This window comes from Typopeltis vanoorti, chromosome 9 (genome assembly GCF_054136105.1).
Source record: "Typopeltis vanoorti isolate ZY-2024b chromosome 9, IOZ_Tvanoo_1.0, whole genome shotgun sequence".
In the NCBI taxonomy this organism is placed as follows: domain Eukaryota; kingdom Metazoa; phylum Arthropoda; class Arachnida; order Uropygi; family Thelyphonidae; genus Typopeltis; species Typopeltis vanoorti.
This window is the reverse complement of record NC_143557.1, coordinates 66324335-66348330: the sequence shown is the minus strand read 5'-3', so window position 1 is coordinate 66348330 and position 23996 is coordinate 66324335. Positions and strand designations below refer to the sequence as shown.

Sequence of the window (23996 nt, the reverse complement as noted above, 5' to 3'; positions counted from 1 at the left end):
CACTTTGCATGGTTCTGATATGTACGAATTTCAGTAAACACATGGTTTAGTTAAATAATACCAGTTCCCCCACAACATGAATCAGTTTTCAATTACCACAGTATATTAACTGTAATTGCATAAAGTACAGACTTTACTGCTAACGCGTCAGCCCACAAATCACTAAATGACAGATGCACATCACAATCAGTGACCAATCTTGTCACTCCTTTCAAAGGCTGCTGCTGATTGGTCACTGCTCATCAATAAGCATCTTGCAAAAGCATCTATCAGTCATTGCATGCAAATAAAAGGTTACGGATTACAATAACATCAGCTGGGAAGGATTATTAGTAATAGTGCAGATGTGGTAGCCCTGCAAGAGGATTTGAATAAGCTAGATAGATGGACAAATGAATGGGGGTGTCGGTTTAATGCAGCAAAATGTAAGGTCTTGAGGTTTGGGAAACATCGATGGGACACTGCATACTCTATGGGAGGAGTTATACTGGAGGAAGTAGGGGAGACGAGATCTGGGGTCGATGATTGATAGAAACCTGAAATTTAGATGACATATTGCAAAGGTGGTGAAGGTAACACAGAGGATTGCTGCAATTATGAGAAGAACACTTACTTGCAGGAGATAAAAGGGTTATCATTCCGTTGTTTAAGTCTCTGATCAGACCACACTTAGTCTATCATTCTCACATTCCCTCAGCCGGTCCCCAGGATTTGAAGGGGATAAATTAACTGTGGAAAGGGTACAAAGGCAGATAACAAAGATGGTTTCAGGACTGTACTATGTTAGATATGAGGATCGGCTGAGGGAATGTGGACTACAGAGTTTGGTGGATAGAAGGAGAGGTGATATGATTGAGACTTTTAAACTGTTGAGAGGTGGTTACAGGGTTGACACTGGGAGTTCTTTTGCTTGGTTGAACAGCGGGAAGGAGTGATGACAAGAGGCCATCCCTGGAAGTTATGAAAGGAAACTGTTTGCAAGAGGGTGAGGAGTGGTTTCTTTGCATGGAGGGTGGTTGAACCATGGAATGCATTGCCTGATGGAGTGGTGAGAGCAAGAATGGTCAATGAGTTCAAGGAGTGGTATGATAGACTTTGTGTTTCTCAGGGGGGCGGGACCTCCCCTCAATGAGTCTTGATAGACTGTGTTTCTTAGGAACGACCTCCCACGATGAGTCTTTTGACTCCATGGAGGCGTGAATAATAATAATAATAATTTCAAGACAGGTTTCAATTGTATTTTTTACAGTGGTAGACAGTTACTGTAGGCATAAGAATTTAACTTTTAAAGTACCATGTTAATGCATTGCCTGAGAGAGTGGTGAGCGCAAGAACGGTCATGAGTTCAAGGAGTGGTGTGATAAACATTGTGTTTTCTAAGAAGGACCTCCCATGATGAGTCTCTTGACTCCATGAAGGCCTGAATGATAATAAAGTACTATTACTATTGGACAGTGGCACACCTGGGGGGGGGGGGGTTGGCCCCCTCCAAAGAAAAAGGTAAAACACTACAAAATTTTCCAAAAATCTTTTCCTAATTAAAATTCATTTCTTTTTTATTTATGTTGTGTCATGTCTTCTATTTCTATACTACTCATGAATTAGCAATCATTGCAGATGCTCAGTCAGTCATATGCGATGCGTAGTGTGTATTCTCAAATAGTCTACTCAACTTCCCCCCCCAAGATTAAATCCTGAGTGCACTACTGCTATTGGATAATGCTCCATATCATACTGATTCTCTTGAGGAGACTTGAATGAAAATGTGAAAATTTGCTTTTTAGCACCAAACACAATATTAATCCAGCCATTCGACTAAGGAGTTATTTCAACTTTTCATGTCTACCATCTTAGACAGATGGCATTGAAAATGCAAAAGATAAAATGTTGGAAGTTGATCCAAATTTTGAAAAGAGTAGACAATTTGCCAAGGATATAAAAAAGATGTTAGTTCCATATCATAAGTTATACAATGAGAAGAAGGCAGGCACTGTTCAAAGTACTGTTAAGTTTTTTTTCAAAGAAATAAAACACTTTAATTTTCAATGTTTTTAATTGTTTAATAAAATATTTTCTAAAATATACATCCAACTGTATATTTTGTTCTGCTGGCCTCTATCTCACACCAGATACCTCAAATGTGCTATTTTTGCTGGCCTGCAGTTGAACTTCTACTCTTTGGTTGCAGTTCGTTGGCTATTATCAATAACACTCCCCTCCCCCAATTCTTTTCTCTCTATCCTCCTTGAACACTATACCCTTCTTCACATTCTGTGCCACTAACTATATCATCTTCTGTCAACCATGTCTCACTAATGCCAATAACCTTGTGCCAGGTTATTGGCATTAGTTATTGCCTAACCAATGCCAAAAATTCCTCCTGTTTGTTCCGAATGCTCCTGGCTTTATAGCCACATAAAGTGCAAAAGCCCCTTAAGCCCACTGCTATCCTGATGCTTTATGCTAACTATTTCTTTCTGGTTTGTTACCAGTGGTAGTACTGACTTAGGCATTTTATACATATTCTTACACTCAGCTGCCTCACTGATGTCTGAATATCTACTCAACAGCTTTGCCCCCCTCAAAAACTCTAGTTTTCCTGATTTTGCACTTTCACTTCATTCAACAACACTTTTTCCAGACTCTGAACACCAAATCCATTCAGATGCAAACCATTCTTCTTGTATAAGTCCTTTCACCTGTCAAACTTACTCCACACCACTCCTACTGCATAACCTTGCATTGAGTCGTTCACTATTATGGCCCTCTTTCTCAGCTCTACTCTGTAATACTGCAGCAAACAGACTCAACTATATTAACTCTCTCTCTCTCTCTCTTTTCTTTTGCTACTTCCAGTAATTCTCATTGAGCTTATTTGTTGATGTATACTATCCCCATCATCCTTTGCATCCCCTGGTCTATAGAAGCAACTAACTGTATATTTTGTTCTGCTGGCCACTATCTCACACCAGATTGGCCTAAAATGCTGCACTATTTTCATTGGCCAGCAGTTAAACTTCTATTCTCTTTGGTTGTAGTTCATCAGCTATTATCAATAATACTCCTCTGCCATTTTTTCTATCTTCCCTGAAAACACTATACCCTTCACATTCTGTTCCACTAACTATATCATCTTTTGTCAGCTATGTCTCATTAATGACAATAACCTCTGACCAGGATGAACTAACCAATGCCAGAAACTCTTCCCCCTTGTTCCAAATGCTCCTTGGCATTTGGAACAAGGGGGCATAAAGTACAAAGGCTCCTTAGGCCCACTGCTATTCTGATGCTCTGTACTAGCTATCCAATTCTGCTTTGTTATCAGTGGTACTAACGTAGTCATTTCCTTCCTGCACATTCTTACACTCAACAGCTTCCACCCCCCCACTCCCCAAAAAGCTCTATTTTTCATGATTATGCAAATCCACTTTCACTTCATTCAACAACATATTTTCCAGACTTTGAACCCCACATCTGTTCAGATGCAAACCATCCTTCTTGTATCAGTCCTTTTGTCTGTCAAATTCACTTCACACATCCACAAATTCCACATCATTCCTCCTGCATAACTTATGCATCGACTCATTTGCCATTATGGCCCTCAGCTCATCTCTCTCTCTCTCTCTCTCATACTGTGGCAACAGACTCATATCACTCTTTCTTCATTTTAGTAAAATTATGGAGACAACTGTGTTAGGAATAATTCCTTTAATTTCAACCTTCATATTAAGGTCATCATCTAGAATACACACACACACACACACACACACACACACACACACACACACACACACACACACACACACACAAAGACAAGCTATATTACATTTCTAACAGTAAGCAAAAGTGACAATGATTTATTTGATCAACCATTATTCTACTGGCCTGACCTCTAGTGAAAGAAAAAAAAAACCACATCAAAGCTATATTCTATTATCACATCATCAGAGAACAAATTCATATAGATAGTTTTAACACACATGGCAAAAGTGGTGGCCTAATATCCTATAACACCCTTTCAGAAGTTTAGACTTCTGAAGGGAGGTTATAGGAGTACAAAGGAGAATTTTGTGTAGCATGCAAATTAATGCAAGTGTGAGGGTGAGTAATTATTATGAAAGGATATACATTGGGAGTGTGGAGTGGTCAGATGGAAGCAATAATAGAATGTACTCTAAGTTCAAGAGTGCTCGATCTGGTGAAAATCTCAATGATATTGTCCGTGATCTTGACCTGGAAGATTGCCCAATATGTTCAGAATTTGCAGTTTTGAAGGGAGTATATGTGGAATTATAAAGCAGGTAATTGTGACCAACTGAGGAGCTAACTTGAAACACTTACAACTAAAATAGTTTCAGCAAAGATTTACTGTATCAGATCATATTATTATATGGGTATATCCATGGAGTATTCAGAAGACTTGCTGTGGCATACCCATGCCATTATTCATATAATACCTCTCCTTAAACTCATGTTACACCTGATATCTTAAGAATGTAGAATTCTCAGCTATCATGGTGTAACATAAAGATTAAATAAATTAAAAACCCTGCATAAAAGATAATAGATGAATTATTTAAAAGAAAAAGAAATATTCTTGCATCCAATAAAATATATAAAATATAAAGGTGTTTGTTGAACTAACTAACAAAAAGAAAGAATATATTAATGTTGTGATATGATATAAGAGAGAAAATTTAACTAAATAAGACAGAAAAGGATTAGTCATAAGTATGTGAGAGGCTAGAGATTAAAATATTAAGTAAATTCATAGAGAAATTTTGGAAAGGGGATTAAGTTAGAGGCTAGCAAAAGACAAACAATAGACTATCGCTCAGGGCCGATTCCCAGATTGAGACATCGTTACGGGCTCGCCGACCAAAGGACGTTTGGCAGAAAAATGCCACCCTAATTGGTCGGTGAAGTAAAATCAAGTAGGGGTGGAGAAAAGAAGTTAAAGAAGGTGCCGTTAGGAGAGCAGGTATAAAAGGGTTGGAAATCCCCCCCCCCTCCCACGGGGCTTTTAGACCTTTTTGGCTTTTGGTTTTTGGTTCTGTTCCAGGAGAGTTCTTCGCGAGCTCCTTCGAATGGGTTTCACGGTGTTTTCCTGAGTGGCGAGATTGGGTTTATATCTCCGTCGTCACAACACGGAAACAAAAGTGAGCGGAATTTCGGTTCCGTATTTCCTATGTAAGAAGCGAAGAATGCCATATAGTCGAGGAAAAGAAAGCATATTCTTTGTGTTTCAACTTCAGTGATAACCACAGAAAAGGGAAAGCTGTAAAGAAATCGATATCCACGTCGCGAGTTGCACAGCCATTATTTAGACGATTCAAAGTGTGTCCTGAATAACTAAAGGTAAAGATCGCGTAGGCATAGTTCAATTCAAAAGGGAACATAGGAGAAGCAGATTATCAGAGAGGTTATACCAGGATACTTCAATCAGAAAAGGATAGAGGCCCATATGGAAAACTCAGGAAAGAAAGGTACTGTAAATTATATCTCGTGTTAACTAAGATTCGTCTGTATTAGTTATCATTATTCTAATACTGAACTGTTGAAGTGATGACCAAGAAAACAATACTAGGACTTTAGTATCTGACAGAATATATTGAAAGTAAGCTGGCTAGTGTTAATGTTATATGAGTAATTAAGTGTCCTGAGAATTTTGCATGTCTATTATATTGTATAAGAAAGTTTAAATGTCATAGCTATGTGTTAGTGCAGTAAATGGTTTAGTTAAGCTACTTAAGTTTGGATAGTTAAATAGTGTGAATTAATCTTATATGTCCATGTCATATGAAGTTATGCGTTGAATGTGTATGGCGGCATGATCGTAATACCCATTATAGGATCATAGCTTAATTATTTATGATAAGCTAATGTCAGTTTGTAAATATTTAGTATAGCATTGAATTGAGTAATAATTAAACTTTGAATTGTACCATGTTAAGGAATTTAATAAACCTTTTGTCCAATGATAAAACAGTTGTCTGAAATTGCTGTCCAATGCACCACTTAAAAAATTACGAACTTAATCATGCAGGAAATTAATATGTTAAGAAACGAGATAAAGTGTCACGACTGCAACATAGTTACACTTTCTGACATATTTTAGTTCTTTCTCCTTGTTTTTGCATATAATATCTCAAACTAAATATCCCAAAAGGCGCAGTGTAATACAAAGATTAGGGGTTCTAAGGGGAGAAATAACTTAAGTATTAGTAAAATTTTTGGTGATATCTCGAGCATAGATAATAGCAGAACATAGATGAGAGAAAATTACTAGTTAGAATAAAAATCATAAAATGGGACACAACACTCATTAACAGTCAGGGCACTCACAACTACCTCTGATAGTTCATTCCACTCATTCCCCACTTTCCAAGCAAAAAGTCTAATCTCTACACAACCTCGAGGGATGACCCCTAGTTCTCTCAATGTATTTGTCATGTATTGAAAAACATCTTGTCTGTTAACACGTTCGCTGCCAACTACGAGTATACTCGTTGGTATACGAGCCTCACAAGCCAACTATGAATGTATTCATATGTCGATTACCGACCTCCTATGCCAAACACGAGTTAATCCGTAGTATAAGCACGTTCATTTGTCCCTTGGCTTGTGAATAAAGTGGAGAGCACGTCTGGGGGCTTAGCAGAAGGAAAATAATTTCAGCAAAAGTATAGTATATTATAAGAGGTATTGTTGCATAAACTGTGGATTTATTTATTAATGCAAATAAAATAATTTTTTGAAGTTTTTTCAACATCTACATATATTTATATACTATATATCATCATCTGAGTCATCACTAGCATTGTCTGTAGGATTATAATCATCTTCAGAATCGGAACCAAATAATTCATTCCATTCATCATCGCTCATATTAGCATAATAATATGAGCGATGATGAATGGAATGGATGAGCAATAATAAGCTTCTAATTCTTCATCAGTAAGCTTTCTTTGACTGGCTATGGCATAATTGAAGGTTTTTATTTAGATAATTTTAAATAATTGTAAGACTATACGCAATAAACCTTACTGCACTAAATGCTGAACGTCACTGACTCTGAACTCAAGTTACACAGTTATCAGCGCATGTAAGACATAGGTGGTGGTAGGGAGGGGGGTGAGATTACTCGTAGTTGGTGTATGAAACAAAATTCTGTCTGATAAGCCAGCTACGAGATAACTCGTACTGACCTTGTAGAAGTGAAAGTGCTTGGCATGCAGTAACAAACTATGCCCGAGGAGCGTGGCAGCTAATGTGTTAATCTTATAAAGGGGTTCTTAAAATTTTTAAGTTTCTTTCAGCTGAACTTTGCAATCCATGCATTCTATCCTCAAAGTGAGCATTACAGACTCATCAGCTTGGTCACTCATGTCTAGATTCTCTTCACCTCTTGATGCAAAGAAACCCAGTGACCAAATTGGAGCAAAGCAGTCAAGATGCAGATGAATAATATCTTTATAAAGAGGGGTAATAATCTTTACATTTTTACAATTCTGCCAACTTTTGCAGTATGTCCTCTAAACTTCAACTCTGTCCGCTATCACTCTCAAATCCCTGTTAGCCTCATGAGTTTCCAGCAAGCTAATACCATCAATATAATACACAGTATATAATCCTTTTGTGAGTGTGTAACCTTACATTTTGAAAAATTAAGTTGACAACTAGTATCCTTTTCTACACATTTGTCATTTACATTAATTTCAACTACTTATCTCTTCAGTTTTGTATCATCAGCGAACAACTAAATATTCTCCCACCCTTAAATCATTCCTTATACCATTAATATAAAAATTAAATAGTACCCCTAGTACAGAGTCCTGAGGGACTTCACAACAATGGAATCTAGAGAATGAGGGTGATGAGTCGCTCTCATTTTCCTAGAATTCACTCTGTCACATACTACTTTTTTTACTTAGAGGTACAACAAAATATAAGTTCCATACAATGCATCCATCTATTTTATATTAATATATGGCAGCTCCCATTTTGATTCTTTTAGTTATTTAACTTTCATGATTTAATTATGAAAATTACTTTATCTGCTATAGGCTCTTCAGAGCGGCGCCATAGTATAAGTGTGTGTGAATCTCCTCCGAAGCCTCAAAACAATAAAACAGCTCAGGAAGGTCAGTCACCTAATGATGATCTTCAGTTGAAACAAATTTTAGAGCAAACTCCTAGTCATAGCACTTCTGACTACTGGATATCAGTAAGTATAAATTTTGTGTAATACTCTTGTAATCATTTGAAACAGTTAACTTATTTAAAATGACTTAATGTTTTGCATTATTTAGTGAAATCTTTCTCTCTTGTAAAGCCATATTAATGTTAAACTAATTACATAATTTAGCTCATTTATTTAGGTGATGATTGCAGTTCTTGCATTCTTAGAAAGTCACATCTGGGAGTTTTGTGTCATTTTCCCTCCTATTGTTATACTGGTATATTATTATTAATAACACAAATCACCATGGAGTGAAGACTCATTGTGGGACAAGACACACACACACACACACACACACACACACACACACACACACACACACACACACACACACACACACACACACACACATATATTAAGCCCACCAAGCCATGCTTTAAACTCATCAATGTATCTGAATTCACTACAACGTCAAGCAATATGTACCATTCACCCATCATCCTCCATGCAAAGAACCTGCTCCTTATATAGCTTCCAGGGATGTCTCCTTGCTCTATCCCCTTCCTCCATTCTATGAAAAATTTCTTCCACATTAACACAGTAACAACACTTTACTAACTTAAATGTTTCAATTATATTCCCCTCTCTTCCTCTTATTCATAAGGCTTTGTAAATTGCATTCCCTCAATATGTCTTCACATCTCAAACACCAATTACCACCTTAATCAGTCGTCTCTGGACCTTGTTCAATATATCCTCATAACTATGAAAACCAGGAGACCAAATCTGTGCACAATAATTCATAAGAGGCTTGATCGAGGCTTTATACAATCAAACCAGAACCTCTTTTTTGCACAGCATTATTGCCATAATCTGATGTGATAACTTCACAACTTGTGCAATTTGACTGCTGAACTTCAGATTCTTGTCCACCACTACTGCATGGTCTCTTGTTTTATCAACTTCTTCCAAAATTTCCCCACCAAGTGTATACTTTGCATCCCATTGTTGCATATCAAATTTCATAACTTTATACTTTGCAACATTGAACTGACAGTTCCATACTATTGTCCACTCATACAATCTATTCAAGTCCTCCTGTAAAGCCACAACATCTGCTTGATTCCTCATCATTCTCCCCAGTTTTGCATCTGCAAATAGTTGTACATGTACCAGCCACTGAATTAAAAACCTTTATGCAGATGTATGTAAATGTTACTTATGCAGTGTATATGCATAAGTAACATTTATGTTACTTATGCATATACACTAGTATAAGCATAAGTAACATTTATGTTACTTATGCTTACTTACACTAGTATACATATGCATAAGTAACATTTATGTTACTTATGCATATGCAAAATACTTGGTCACGTGTATCACCACATGTTTTAGGTAACTATCGAAGAATGATGCTGGTCAGTAATTTTCAGTAGTGCTAATCACAGTGGGAAAAACAAAGGATCTTTCAGAGTTCAATAAAGTGCTTAATGTGTGTGTGTGTGTGTGTGTGTGTGTGTGTGTGTGTGTGTGTGTGTGTGTGTGTGTGTGTGTGTGTGTGACTGTCTGGCTTGAACCATGATTTTGAAAACAGCAGAGCTGACTGGTTTCTCAAAAGGCAAGATATCCTGGGTGTTTAATCATTGGATAAATAACCTATATTGCTTGTCTAAGAGGCATATGTGTGGTCCTGATCTGATAAGAACGAGATCGGCATTATCTGAGGAGGCTTGTACAGACACAGACCTTCCTGTGTGCAGCAATTGACTGAAGCATTTAATGAAGGCTGTTCATGACACATATCTCCCTGATCTGTGCTCAGGGAATTGAAGAGGATTGGTGTTGGCAGTTGCATGCCTATGCAGAAACCACTCATTTCTGCAAAGAATTGGAAAGTTCTACACTGGTGTCAGAAACACTGACTCAGCATGGAAAAAAATACTAGAAAAAGTTGTGATCTGACAAGTCAGGATACACCTTGTTCTGTACTGATGGTAGGCAGAGAGTTTAGCAGGAGCCCCATGAAGTAATGAACCTAGCTGCCTTGTAAAAACAACTCAAAGTTCTAGAGGTGGTGTCATGATGTGGGATCATGGTCTGTTAGTGCAGAATGGTTCCCTTGATATTGCTGGAAGGTTGGATTTAATCTAAGGAATATCTGATGATTGTTGTCAGTGAAGTCCATCCTGCAATGCTGACATTTTATCCAACAGGTGATGGTTGTTTTGTAAATGACACTGCCATTGCCCATCATGCAGAATTGTTCAGTGAACAATTTTGCATGATGGGCAATGCCAGGAATGTATATGGAATAAAGTTTTCTTTTGACAAAATCTGACCCAGTTAAAGGACTGTCTGATGAACACCTGGTGTGTGTTGTAGATGTGCATGCAATCCACCTCCTTGTGGAATCCATGCCAAACTGCGTTTGTGCTATAATTTGGGCTAAAGGAGGTTCAACATGGTATTAAATAAAAGTTTCTGATTCAGTGGCCAGTATGTGTATATAACCAATTAAATCTATTTCAATATCATTAATATACAAATTAACATGTTACAAATTAAGTAACAAATTAACGTCAAGGCGACTGTAGCTCTCTTGTCCCAAACCTAACCATCTGATAAAGTGAGTGAAATGACCTTGCACCTGGCAATTTTGTTCCTGCATGGTGTCAGACGTGCCGCTTTTCATGATGGTTTCTTTGATTGTAACTAAACCTGCATAGTGGGGGGGGATATATTCTTCTTCTTCTTCTTCTTCCTTTTTCCCTCTTTTAACTTGCAGTGCCAAGGGTTTTTCTATTCATTTAACTGCAACCGTACACAAGGATAAGGTGGTTAGCCCTATGCCTCCTTGTGTATCTTATGTCTGTAGAAGCATTGAGTTCTCAAGGCCAGTTTGCCTGCTTGTGGGATGATAAACCCCAGGTAAACTGGGGGGTAAACCCTGCAGCCACGCCCAAGACCGGCTAACTTGGCTATTATTATTACGCAAGTTCTACTTTCATTCGTTCTCTCAATTTCGTTTCTTTCCACCTCACTTTCGTCCCTTTTAACATCCGTTATGGTTGTCAAATCGCTCTTTCTTTTTTCTTGATTTTTTAACATTTTTTCGCTTCTCTTGCTCACCATCCTTTTCTTTCAAACGTGCACTCGCGACACAATCGGTACTAACACTTTCTGTCATCAATTTCATATTCGCATTCATTAGTTCTTCCCCGTTCAGGTCACACTTCGCACACACCCTTCTTCCATCTGCACTAAACATCCACAAATCATTTATGTAATCGAAGGAATACATATAACAGACCTCACATTTAACGAAACGACTGTAATTTAAATTCAAATCATGGAATGACAATGCCACCGCCATTTTTTTTCTCTCTGCAGGTTACTAGGTCTAATGATAACGATTTTGTAATTTAGTTTAGGCAAGAAAAAAAAACCCACACTAATAATACCGGTAGTGTACAACGTTTACCGCCGCTCTTACTCAAACAATTACGCATATATACTTAATTATTCCTAGTAAAACTTATCTGAATCAGGAGCTCTTCAAAACGCGTCCGCAGCACTTGGCCCGTCTGAGAAAGATCCTACGCTCCTCACGTCAGCGACTGGAATCGAACCCAGGACACTCATTTCCCAGGCATATGGTTGGGAAGCACATAGCCACTCGGCTGCGTGGATGGCTAATCTATTAAATACAATAATTAAAGAGAATGATATATTTGATTATTAGTTACTATACTTAATTTACTAAAAGATGTAAAGAATAGCAAATAAGACAAAGAATAGGTGTGAATAAAAATACTTTCAGTACTGTAAAATGGATTATAAATAATTTGCATCTGTGATTGTGTGCTTGTCTTATAAATATTTTGGAGTGGAGTGAAGAATATATGATCCTATAGACTTTCATATTTGTATTTATGATGGGCATAATTTAAAAAAAAAAAAACATATGAATGGATGGAAAGGGATTTGTTTGCAAAATATTAATCACTAACTAATAAGAAACAGCGACTGGATACATTGCTAGCTCAGTGAATAACTGTAGGGAGGGACTTATTCTATGATCTAATAATGCTGATCAGGTGATTTGTGTAGGTGTAGCAGGAACACATGTAGATTGATGGAGGAGCAAATCATCTTGTACAATTTATTGTGCTTGTTATGTGTATTTCTTTCTTTCTTTTTTTATATATATATTTCACTTCCAGTTTTTACACTCACTGAATAAGGTACAGAGACATTTGCAATCTGTGCAATATATTTGTCAACGAATAGTGCAATTAGAGACAACTATCAAAACACATCCCTCCCACAAAAAACTATGCTGCATGGACTCAAGTAAAACCATTTGTTGTACTGCCAAACATAGTATCTAACTAAAAACAATTGTCCTAACATTTGTCCAAATTTTCAATTACACGAAATAAGTGTTTATTCAATTGCATTTGAAATTTTCGACGTCATTAAGATAGATCACAAATATAAGACTTATTATTGTTTATGTGACCATAGGTTTTTTAATTACTATATATGTTCATATAATAACGCCTACCAGTTTCGTTAGCAACTATCTAGTTTTCTCAAGGCTTGAACGGTAAACACAAAAAAATGATAAATGTGCAAGGTATAAAGAATACAAAACCGTTAGTAACTAAAAGGTAGCTAAGTTGATACGTTCGCGTGACAATGTCAGCATGTATTGTGAATCTTTAGTCCATGTCCTGAACACGTGTTGCATGAGCATGCATTATATGATTGTTGGCATACTGTAGTTCCGTCAAACTTGAGTGAATTGATTAAATTTTTCCAAGTCTCATTCACTATGGCACCTTGATTTCTGTTTAGGTTGCTGCCTGTTTGTAGGACTACTTCTTTGACTAATCAGTGTCTGAAATCATCATCATATGTAGGGCATAGAACTATTTTCCCAGTCTATAGAATGATTAGAAGTTGAAAAGTGATGTGCTAAACCAGAGGTGATCGTCCTGTTATGATTGACATTTCCAACATGTTCTTTCTGTCTGATTTCGAGGCTTCTTGAAGTTTGTCCAAAATGTAGGAGAGGCCACACGTACATGGAATGTTATACACACCTGGATATTTGTAAAATGGAACACTATCCTTAGGAGATCTTAACACCTGTCTAATGCTTGTCTAGTTGGTTTAAATACAACTCTGAAGTTATGAACTTTTAACAATCTCGCTATATTGGTGGAAACCAAACCCATAAAGGGGATGACGACCATTGAAACCTGCTGGGAGACTGTTTCTTGTTGTCGGTGGTTATCTTTATACAGGAATTTGTTGATAATGTTTTGAGGATATCCATTTTGAGATAGTGTTGTAACAATTTGAGACAGTTCTGTCTGAACCTTGTTTTCATCTGAGACAAATTTGCAGACTCTATTTCCCAATATGTGGATGATGCTATGTTTATGTGACCTATGATGGTTTGAAGAATAATGTAGATATCATCACATAATGTAGATATAATGTAGGTGCCATATTGAATGAGACTTTGAAAAATTTAATCAATTCACTCAGTTTGACGGAACTACAGTATGGCAACAATCGTATAACGCGTACTCATGCAATGTGTGTTCAGGACACGGACTAAAGATCCGCAATACATGCTGACATTGTCACGCGAACGTATGAACTTAGCTACCTTTTAGTTACTAATGGTTTTGTATTCTTTATACGTTGTGCATTTATCATTTTTTTGTGTTTACCGTTCAAGCCTTGAGAAAGCTAGACAGTTGCTAGCGAAACTAGTAGGCGTTATTATATGAACATATATAGTAATTAAAAAAACCTATGGTCACATAAACAATAATAAGTCTTATATTTTAACATTTCATGACCAAATATGAATACTTTAAACAGATCACAAATACTAACTTCAAATAAAATTCTACTGAAAGAGTTGCAACTAACATGCCAAATAAACTTCGTCAGTGATCCTGCCCAATGCGGAAGCATCACACAAATGGTAATGAGAAGTCCTGTGGGTATAATAAATAAATGTACAAATGATGGTCCCAAGACAGATCCCTGCAGCATGCCACTAGTAACTTTCCTCTTTTGAGATAGTGTTCCCCACCCCAAAACACAACTTGCTGATGCCTATCTGATAGCTAGTCACCTATCCTATCCTCATTAGGTCTGTTATCCAATTCCATCTGTTTCAGTTTAGTGACCAACTTGTGGTGTATCAATCTATCAAAAGTCTTTGCATAATTAAATATATCACTGTATATGCATCTTCCTCATCCAATGTATTTGTTACCTTGCTATATTACACGAGCCAGTTGGTAAAAAATGACTTTCCCCTTTAACAAATCCATGCTGACGAGCACAAAATACCACTGTTATCAACCCACTTTTGTATCCTACTTCTCACCAAACTCTTCAACACCTCAACTGCAACTCCAAATATACAAATTGGCCTACAATTTGTAGTCTTATCACCACCTTTGTGAAGTGGAACAATTTTATCTTCCTTCCACTCCTTTAGGACTTGTGCTATTGCAAGACTCTTGTTAAATAGGTAGGACTGATGCTAACCCCCTGGAACATTCCTTGAAGACGTGGTAATATGTCAAATCCTACTGCCTTATCAACATCTAATTACTTAACTCCTTGTATACCACTTGCTTGCTCACCAGTTAGTCTTCTCTCATTTCATGCTCTACACTTGAGCATCTGATTTCACACTGAGGATGAAACATCCTGATGAACTGCTCACTGAATATCTCATCTATGTCCTCTGCAGTCCCACTTGCATCTGTTAACATCATCTTGCCATAATCAATCTTATTTCTACTTGCCACATGTTGAAAATACTCCTGAGGGATTTTCTTGGCCTGGTTTGCTAATTTTTGCTCATACTGCACTTTTGCTATCCTTTCCAAGTGAGTCACTCTCCTGATTCTGCTCTGCCCCCAAAGTGCCTTCTTTCAGATTTCATGCTTAACCCCCCCCCCTCATTCATCCATTTGACTCCTACCATATTCAGCTTTTTGACCTTTGGAATACATTTAAGCATTAATTCTGTTAAGTATTTCTTTTCAGTTCCCAAGCAGTAATATTTATTTCCTTTCCAATCAACTCTTCATTCCATTCTATGATTCCAAGCTGTCCCCTATGTTTGTCCCCATCCTTGTAATTCCACACATATATCCTTTCATCACAGAAGTTTTCATATAGCTAGCCACAACCCTGGTGATCCCTTCATGATCACTCTTGCTAACTGGAGGGAAGTGTAAAATCCCATTCACAATTACATTCTCTGATGAAATGATCAGGTCTAAAACTCCTGATCCTTGCATGCCTTCTGCCTGAAATGGTTGTCTCTCGAGAACTGAAGAAATTCATTTTTCTTATTTCAAAATGCTATCTCTTCATTACAATCTATATTGCCATAATGCAAATTACCTATAATAATCACCCTAATCCAAGTTGCTTATACATTTCTTCATCACCATCCTCCACATTCCCTGGCCTATAGTAGCATCCCACTAAATATCCCTACCTGTCAACTTCCACTTCACACCACACTGCCTCAAAACCATTGCAACTATTTCCCTCTTTCATATCACCCTAATGTGGATAATTCCCCTGCTATCATCAGCAGCACTCCCCCGCCCTTCTTGGCTTTTCTATCCTCACAAAAAACTCTGTACCCTTCCATTTCTATTCCTGTCATGATATCATCTTCATTCAGTGATGGTTCATTTATTCCAACAAATAATGGACTGAGAGTGTTTATATTTGAGAGCAGTCATTAGGAATGTCTAAATTATTATTAGCTCTCTTTGGAAATTAAACCTATTAACTACTGTGCGCTTTCCATCTTCTCAGGCAATATGTTCTGTTCTCAAACCTTTTTGCTCACATCCTTCTTATACAACTTCAGTGTATGGCAGCCTCATAAGCCTTAATTGCTTTGGCTGTAAATCCAAAACATCCTACCAATCTAGGTACTGGCCTCTTTTTCTCCCTGTGTCTTGCTCTCACGACTCTATCAGCCAATGCATTCCATGGTTCAACCACCATCCATACATAGAAACCACTCCTCACAGCTTCCTTTTGTAACTTCCAGGGATGGCCCCTGGTCATCGCTCCTTCCTGCTGTTCCACCGAGCAAAAGAATTCACCAGTGTCAACCCTGTAACTGCCTCTAAACAATTTAAAAGTCTCAATCATATCACCTCTCCTTCTTCTATCTACCAAACTCTGCAGTCAACATTCTCTTAGCCGATCCTCATAACTAACATTGTACAGTCCTGAAACCATCTTTGTTATCTGACTTTGTACCCTTTCCACAGATTAATTTATCCCCTTCAAATCCTGGGGACCAAATTTGAAAGCAATAGTCTAAGTGTAGTCTGATCAGGGTCTTATACAATGGATCGATAACTCTTTTGTCTCTGCAGATCAGTGTCCTTCTCAGTATTGTAGCAATCATCTGGGTTACCTTCACCACCTTTGCAATATGTTCCCTGAATTTTAGTTTTCTATCAATCATCATTCCCAGATCTCTTGTCTCTCCTACTTCCTCCAGTACAGCACCTCCAATCGAATATGCAGTCTCCCATGGTTGTATCCCAAACTTCAAGACTTTACATTTTGCTGCATTAAACCAATACCCCCATTCATTTGCCAATCTGTCCAGTTTATTCAAATCTTCTTGCAGGGCTGTCACATCTGCACTATTACTAATAATCCTGCCCAGCTTCACATCATCTGGAAATAACTGAATATCTCATTGCAATCCATTGACAATGTCATTGATATAAAGGTTAAACAATACAGGTCCCAGTACTGACCCCAATGGAACCCCACTTGTAACCTTCTGCCTCCTTGATATTGCTTCACCATACACAACTCTCTGTTACCTATCAGACAGCCAATCCTGAATCCATTTGACTAACCCGACATCTAAACCCATTTGCTGCAACTTAAGTATCAGCTTATTATGTAGTACCTATCCAATCCCTTTGCAAAATCCAAAAAAAATGGCAGTATATACCTTTCCCTCATAAACTGCTCTTGTCACTTGATTATAAAAGGCAGTCATATTACTAAAGCAGGAGTGCCCGTTAACAAATCCACGATTCTCACAAATAACATTATTCTTGTCTGCAAAATGCTGTATATGGTCCCTGACTAATTTCTTTAAGATCTTAACTTGCCCTTAACTACTTGATCTTAACTACTGATGACACACAAACTGGCCTATAATTAGACATTTCCAGTCTGCTGCCGCCCTTATGCAGTGCCACTATCTTACCTTCCTTCCATTCCCTTGGTACCTTTTCCGTAGCCAGACTTTCATTGAAAAGCAAGGTCAATGGAGCTGTTAGTTCTTTAGCACATTCTCTCAAAACCCATGGAGAAATACTATCCAGTCCCACAGCTTTACTGACATAAAGAGTAATCAGTATTTGGAACACACTTTCCTCTTGCACCTCTAAACCTCGAACCTGCCCTACCCCCTCTAGTATTAAAACCTATTCTCCAGGATGAAATACTCCAATGAAGTATCATTGAACAGCTCCACTATATCCTTTGCATCAGTCACTCTGTTCCAATTTTTATACCAGAATGTCATTCTTCAACAATCATTTCTACTGGCCACATAGCTAAAAAAATTCCCTAGGATTTTCTTTGGATCTTAATGCCAATCTCTTCTCATATTCCAGTTTTGCCTTCCTCACCATACCAGTCACTCTCCTGGCCTGAGTCTTATATTCTTCATGCATCTTCTCTCCATCCCTCTCCTTGTATCTCTTCCATAATCTCTTTTTCACTTGCAGTTCCTGTTTGATATTGTTTGTCATCCACTTTACACCAAATTGTGTTCTCTTCTTCACTCATAGAATACAGCTTACTAATTGCTGCTAACAAATATTCCTTCACAAATTCCTAAGCACTAATGATATCTTGTCCTTCAAAATCTTCCCTCCATGGAACTCTCCCAAGTTGATATCTAAGACTATTATAATCACCTGCCTTATAATTTCACATATATTCCCTTTTCTTTGATACTCCTGCATGTCTATTCATTTTCCAAGTCAAAACCACATGGTCACTCTCTCCAACTGGGGGAGGGGGGGATGTCATCTCAGTTATTATCAGCTCTTCTGATGCTATGACCAAATCCAAAACTCTTGAACCTCTTGTTCCCTTTATTACATGTTGCCTAAGACATCTTTCCTTCAAGAATTCCAGAAATTCTATTCCCTTAATACTATATGCATTTTCCTCTTCCCAACTTCTATTGCTGTAGTTAATATCTCTCATAACAATCATTCTTCTTGCACTTGCCAAGCTGAACTGCCTAAACATCCCCTTCTCCCCCACCCTCTGTGCTCCTTGGCTTGTAGCAGCACCCCACTAAATATCCTGGCTTGCCCACCTCTACCTCACACCATATGCTTTCAAAACCATTAGTGTCACTGCCTTCCAAAACCTCCACTCTTAGAAGACATGTCATCACTTATCATAAGTAGCACTCCACGACCACGTTTTCCCTTCCTATCCTACCAAAAAATGCTGTACCCTGCTACTTCTATTCCTGTTATTATATCATTTTCCATCAACCACATCTCAGCGATCCCAATAATCTTTGACCAGGCTGAGCTATCAGCACCATCAATTCATCTCCTTTATTCTGGGTACTCCTGGCATTAGTATAAAATATAGAAAGGGTCACTGCTTCTATACTTATCATTATCCCCTCTAAACCCCACCGGACTCGGTGTTACCTGATATCGTCATCCCCCCCCAAGCACCCATTCCCACAAGAGGCCATCGCTATTACCATCCACCTTGGGAATTCTAGTTGTCCTGTATTGACACACCAACTCTTTCAGAAAACAGCAATCTCTCCAGATGCCTACGTCCTTCTTCATTCAAATGCAAGCAATCTCTCACATCCAGTTTCTTTCTGTCTTCAAATGCCTTCCAAGCATCCACATATGCTATTCATTATTACTGCTCTTCCTCTCAGCTCGTCACTATCATACCTGGGCAACATACACAGTCTTTTCTCTGCGTTTTCTTTTGTACAGCCTCGAGCAAGAATCTCCGATCTCTCGTCACTCGATTTACATTGCCTCTCAAGTCCTTCATGCCTGCCATCACAATTATCTCATCTCATCCACCCTTTCATTCCACTTAATTGCCATAACCACACTTTCTATCATTCCTCCAGGCAAACACTCCTCTGGCATCCTATCTTTTACACCATGGATCATTGAGTCTCCATACATCACAGCTTTTGCCACTCTGTTCCTTGATTGCTCACCTGCATCCCTCACTCTCTCTCCTCTAACTCTTTCACTCTGTGTTTCCTTACTTACCTGCTGTCCTGGCATCACTCCATCCCTGATTCTAGCACTTCCTCGCATTCTTCTCATTCTCTCTCTCTCTCTCTCTCTGACTGTTTTCATTCTCTCCTCTTCTATCATTCTCATGACTCACTCTTGTTCCCTCTCTTCTACTGCTCCTATTCTCTCCTCTTCTATCATTCCCATACCCCTCTCTCATTCCCTCTCTTCTATTGCTCCTATTGTCTACTCTTCTATTTATGCAATGTAAATGCATTTATGCATTTACATTCACTTACACAACAATATAAACATGTTCAACAATTATATACATTTACATCAGTTAATTTTAAGTAATTTGATCAGTATTATATCATCGTGATATTTCAAGAATTGGTTGTCAAAGTTTTAAATGAAAAATAGTTACTCTCTGAAATTTCATGCAAATTTTTATTTTGAAAAATTCAGTTGTAAATTGAATTAAACTCTAATGTATTAATTATTTTCCAGTCCCAGTGGAAATCTTTAGAATGCTTGTCGCTTACCTTAGAAGAGGTAGTTCACATACGCAATGTTCTTACAAAAGCAGAACTTGAATCTCTTGTAGTCAGTCCATCGTTATATGAAGACATACAGAAAGGCAAGGTAAGAACTTGTAAAATCTGCATATATGTAATCCTTTTATAAAATATTTTCTAAAGAATTTCCAGTTTGTTACAGCTTCAGGTTAATCTCAAACTGGAGCAAGGATAACTTCTCATCTTTTATCTCCAATATAATTGCCTTCATGATATATTAGGAAAGCCCTCATAATTAGGTTTAGTGGAATGAATATAGCACAGAAAAATGATAATTTAATAACTCCTATATTTTGTCTCTGTTACAAATATCATAACGGATATGGCATTGAAATTGTAAAAATACACAAAACAATAAGGGGAAGAAGTTAAACTAGAAGCCTAAAGATCTATGAAGAATTTGATTTATAGGTGTTGTTGGATAGCCTTAACTGTTGGACAGGAGACCTAGTTTAGATTAGGTTGGATTTTTAAATATGTTGCTAATTCTAAAAAGTCTTTGAAGTTTGTACTTGCTGCAGCAAAGCATAATATAAATTAAAGATGCCAAGAAATTGTATTTTTGGTTTAATCCTTGATCCAAGCATAAGTAAACAAAGTTTGCACATGAAGTAATTTCATGACTAGGCAACTTGTATATAGACTCTAATGACTTCACATCACTTGTTTTAGTATCCCACAATGCAAAGCTCATATCCTTGCGGACATGTATAATTGTTCGTTGTTTTCTACTTCTAGAGTAAATTTGATTTTATTGTGGAGTGAGTTGATTCTATTGACAAACATATGTAGATTTTTCCATGTTGTCCTGCCATATGATGAAGATATCATCCACATATCTCCACCATATTGAAGGTTTAGGAGTAATGTTGGTGAAGATTGCATTTTCAAATTTCTCCATGAAAAGGTCTGCACATGGTGGTGACAGAGGGCTGCCCATGGCTAGGCCTTCTAATTGTTGGTATACCTTGTTGTTAACTTTGAAGAAATTTGATTGTAGGCGGTGCTTGAACATCTTTGTAATATCAGCAGGAAAGAGATCTTTGATAATGTTCATGACTTCTTCTACTGGTACATTCGTGAATAAGGATACTACATCTAGAGTGGCCATTATGTCTGTTTGTGTTATCTTCACGTTTTTGAGTTTGTCAACAAATTGTTGAGAATTTTTTATGTAGGATTCTGTTTGTCTGATTTTTCCCTTAAGTAAGTTAGCTAGGTGCTTAGTCAATAGGTAAGTGGGGGAGGACCTGCCATCCACAATCGGATGAAGTGGCACTTCTTCCTTATGCCCTTTAGGCACACCATACATTCTAGGAGTAATGGGATGTGAGGATTTAAGCTTTCTTTTTAGTTCTTCAGGCCAAGTATTCATATTACGGATCAGGAAGTTTGTCTCATTATGGTTCTTCATGGTAGGATCTTTGAGAATTTTGTACGTGGAACTGCCTGATAGCAAGTCGTTTATCTTCTTGAAATAGTCTTTTGAGTTTAGGATGACAGTGGCATTCCCCTTGTCCGCTTTAGTTATTATTATTTCTTTGTTCTTCCTCAAGTTCCGAATAGCTTTCCTATCATATGGAGTGGTATTAAGTTTTGGTTGTTTTGCTGTTGCTAGGATAATCGTGCTTTGGAATCTAATATCGTTGGCTACAGCTTGTGGTAGCGGGTAGAGACTTTTTTCAATTCCACACATAAAGTCCATTTTAGGAATGTAATTTGGAGTGATTGAAAAGTTAAAACCTTTCTTTAGGATATCTGATTCATGTTTGGAAAGGCAGTGATTCGACATGTTGAAAATCACTTTGTTATCTGGGAGGCTTTTGTGTCTGTGGTATTTTTTCTTATAAAGTTTTTCAAATTTTAATTTGTTTGACTTTATTTAACTGGAAAGTTTTTTCGTAGCTCTGTTCTATCATGTGGTCTATATTATTCCAGGTTGTGTAATCTAGACTATTAGAAATGTTATCAAAATAGTTACAGCAATTAACATCACTTAGTAGTATCCTTATTCACAAATGTACCAGTAGAAGAAGTCATGAACATTATCAAAGATCTCTTTCCTGCTGATATTACAAAGATGTTCAAGCACTGCCGACAATCAAATTTCTTCAAAGTTAACAACAAGGTATACCAACAATTAGAAGGCCTAGCCATGGGCAGCCCTCTGTCACCACCATGTGCAGACCTTTTCATGGAGAAATTTGAAAATGAAATCTTCACCAACATTACTCCTAAACCTTCAATTTGGTGGAGATATGTGGATGATGTCTTCATCATATGGCTGGACAAGATGGAAAACCTACATATGTTTGTCAATAGAGATGTATAATGCTATACATTGTGGGAGGATCACTACCCAGACCAGCTTTGACCTTGATTGAAGTCTCATCAGTAGGACAGACCTCAGAAATGATACCAAAGTTGAAGTAATGCAGAAGTCATATTTCTGTATTCAAGTAGCCAAAAGGTGTATCACCTTATTACTGAAATACTCTTGATATTAGATACTCTGGATACATGTTGAAAGTTTTTCCACTTAGTTGTACTATAAATTAAAGATGCCAAGAAATTATATTCTTGGTTTAATCCTTTATCCAAATGTAAGCAAACAAATTTTGCATGTGAAGTAACTTCACGATTGGGCAACTCATATATAGAGGCTAATTACTTCCCATAATGCAAAGCACATATCCATATCCTTACAGACATGTATACTTCAACCTTGTTATTACTTTTGTGTCTGGCTCCCACTGATGAGACCTCAATAAAGGTTAAAATGACCTTGCCATAATTCATAGCATTATACGAGGTGTGACAATTTAATTCCCAGGATGGCCGCGTAGTATCGTTTATGTGGTGATTTGGTTGGAGTCGTGATTAATCGTGTTTGTACATGTTTTAACTAATGCATGCATAAACATCAAGCCAGTAGAGCCGTTTGCTAGTTGACTATTGCAAAAACAATAGAGATCTGCGTGTAAACTTTGGCATAGAAATGTGTTATCGAAATTTGTAGCACCGTGTTAACATCAAATTTTGTGTGAAAATCGGCAAAACTGTTACTGAAACATTGGAGCTGTTGAAAGACGCATATGATGTGGATGCTCTGAAAAAGTCAAGTGTCTTTGAGTGGTATAAGAGGTTCAAAGGTGGATGAGAAGATGTGAACGATGACCCCAGCAGTGGAAAGCCAAAAACAAAAATGACAAATGCAAATGTGAACATTGTGCGAGATTTGGTACGGTCTGACAGATGATTAAGTGTGCGATTAATGGCTGATGAATTGCAAAAGAATCGAGAAACAGTTAGGGTAATTTTAACTGAAGAATTTGGTATGCGAAAGATTTCTGTGAAGTTTGTGCCTCGGATCTTGATGGATGAACAGAAGCAGTGGCTGGTTCAGGTTGTGACTGATCTTTCTGCAAATAGGCACGTTTCCAAGAGTAATTACGGGTGACAAAATCTGGTGCTTCCAGTACAATCCCGAAACAAAACACCAGAGCATGCAATGGAAAATCCCAAGTTTGCCACATCCGAAAAAAGCACGCATGTCATGTTCGCAGTTCAAGACCATGCTGGTGTGTTTTTTTGATCACAAGGGGATAGTTCACTGGGAACAAATGGTCAACGAACAATGCTATTTAGAGGTGCTGAAAAGATTACGAGATTCTGTTCAGAGACAAAGATCTGAATTGTAGCCTTTGTAGCCTGACAAGTGGATCATCCATCATGACAATGCACCAAACCATAGTGTGCTCATAGTGAGACAGTTTCTGACCAAAGAATCTATTACCAAATTAGGTCATCCTGCTTATTCACCCAACTTAGCTCCCTGGGATTTCTGGCTGTTTCCAAAATTAAAGACTGTGCTAAAAGGAC

The 23996-nt window shown here is 37.6% G+C and overlaps 1 protein-coding gene across 1 annotated transcript in view; it reads left to right on the top strand.

Moving 5' to 3' along the window:
* The window catches only part of LOC150103107 (protein spire homolog 1-like), a 298045-nt gene that overhangs the window by 235269 nt on the left and 38780 nt on the right, over window positions 1-23996 (top strand). Inside the window, exons 11-12 of the mRNA XM_090398095.1 lie at window positions 8067-8227; window positions 20047-20181. Coding sequence (XP_090254221.1) covers window positions 8067-8227; window positions 20047-20181 — 296 coding nt within the window. The remainder of the gene's footprint in view (window positions 1-8066; window positions 8228-20046; window positions 20182-23996) is intronic.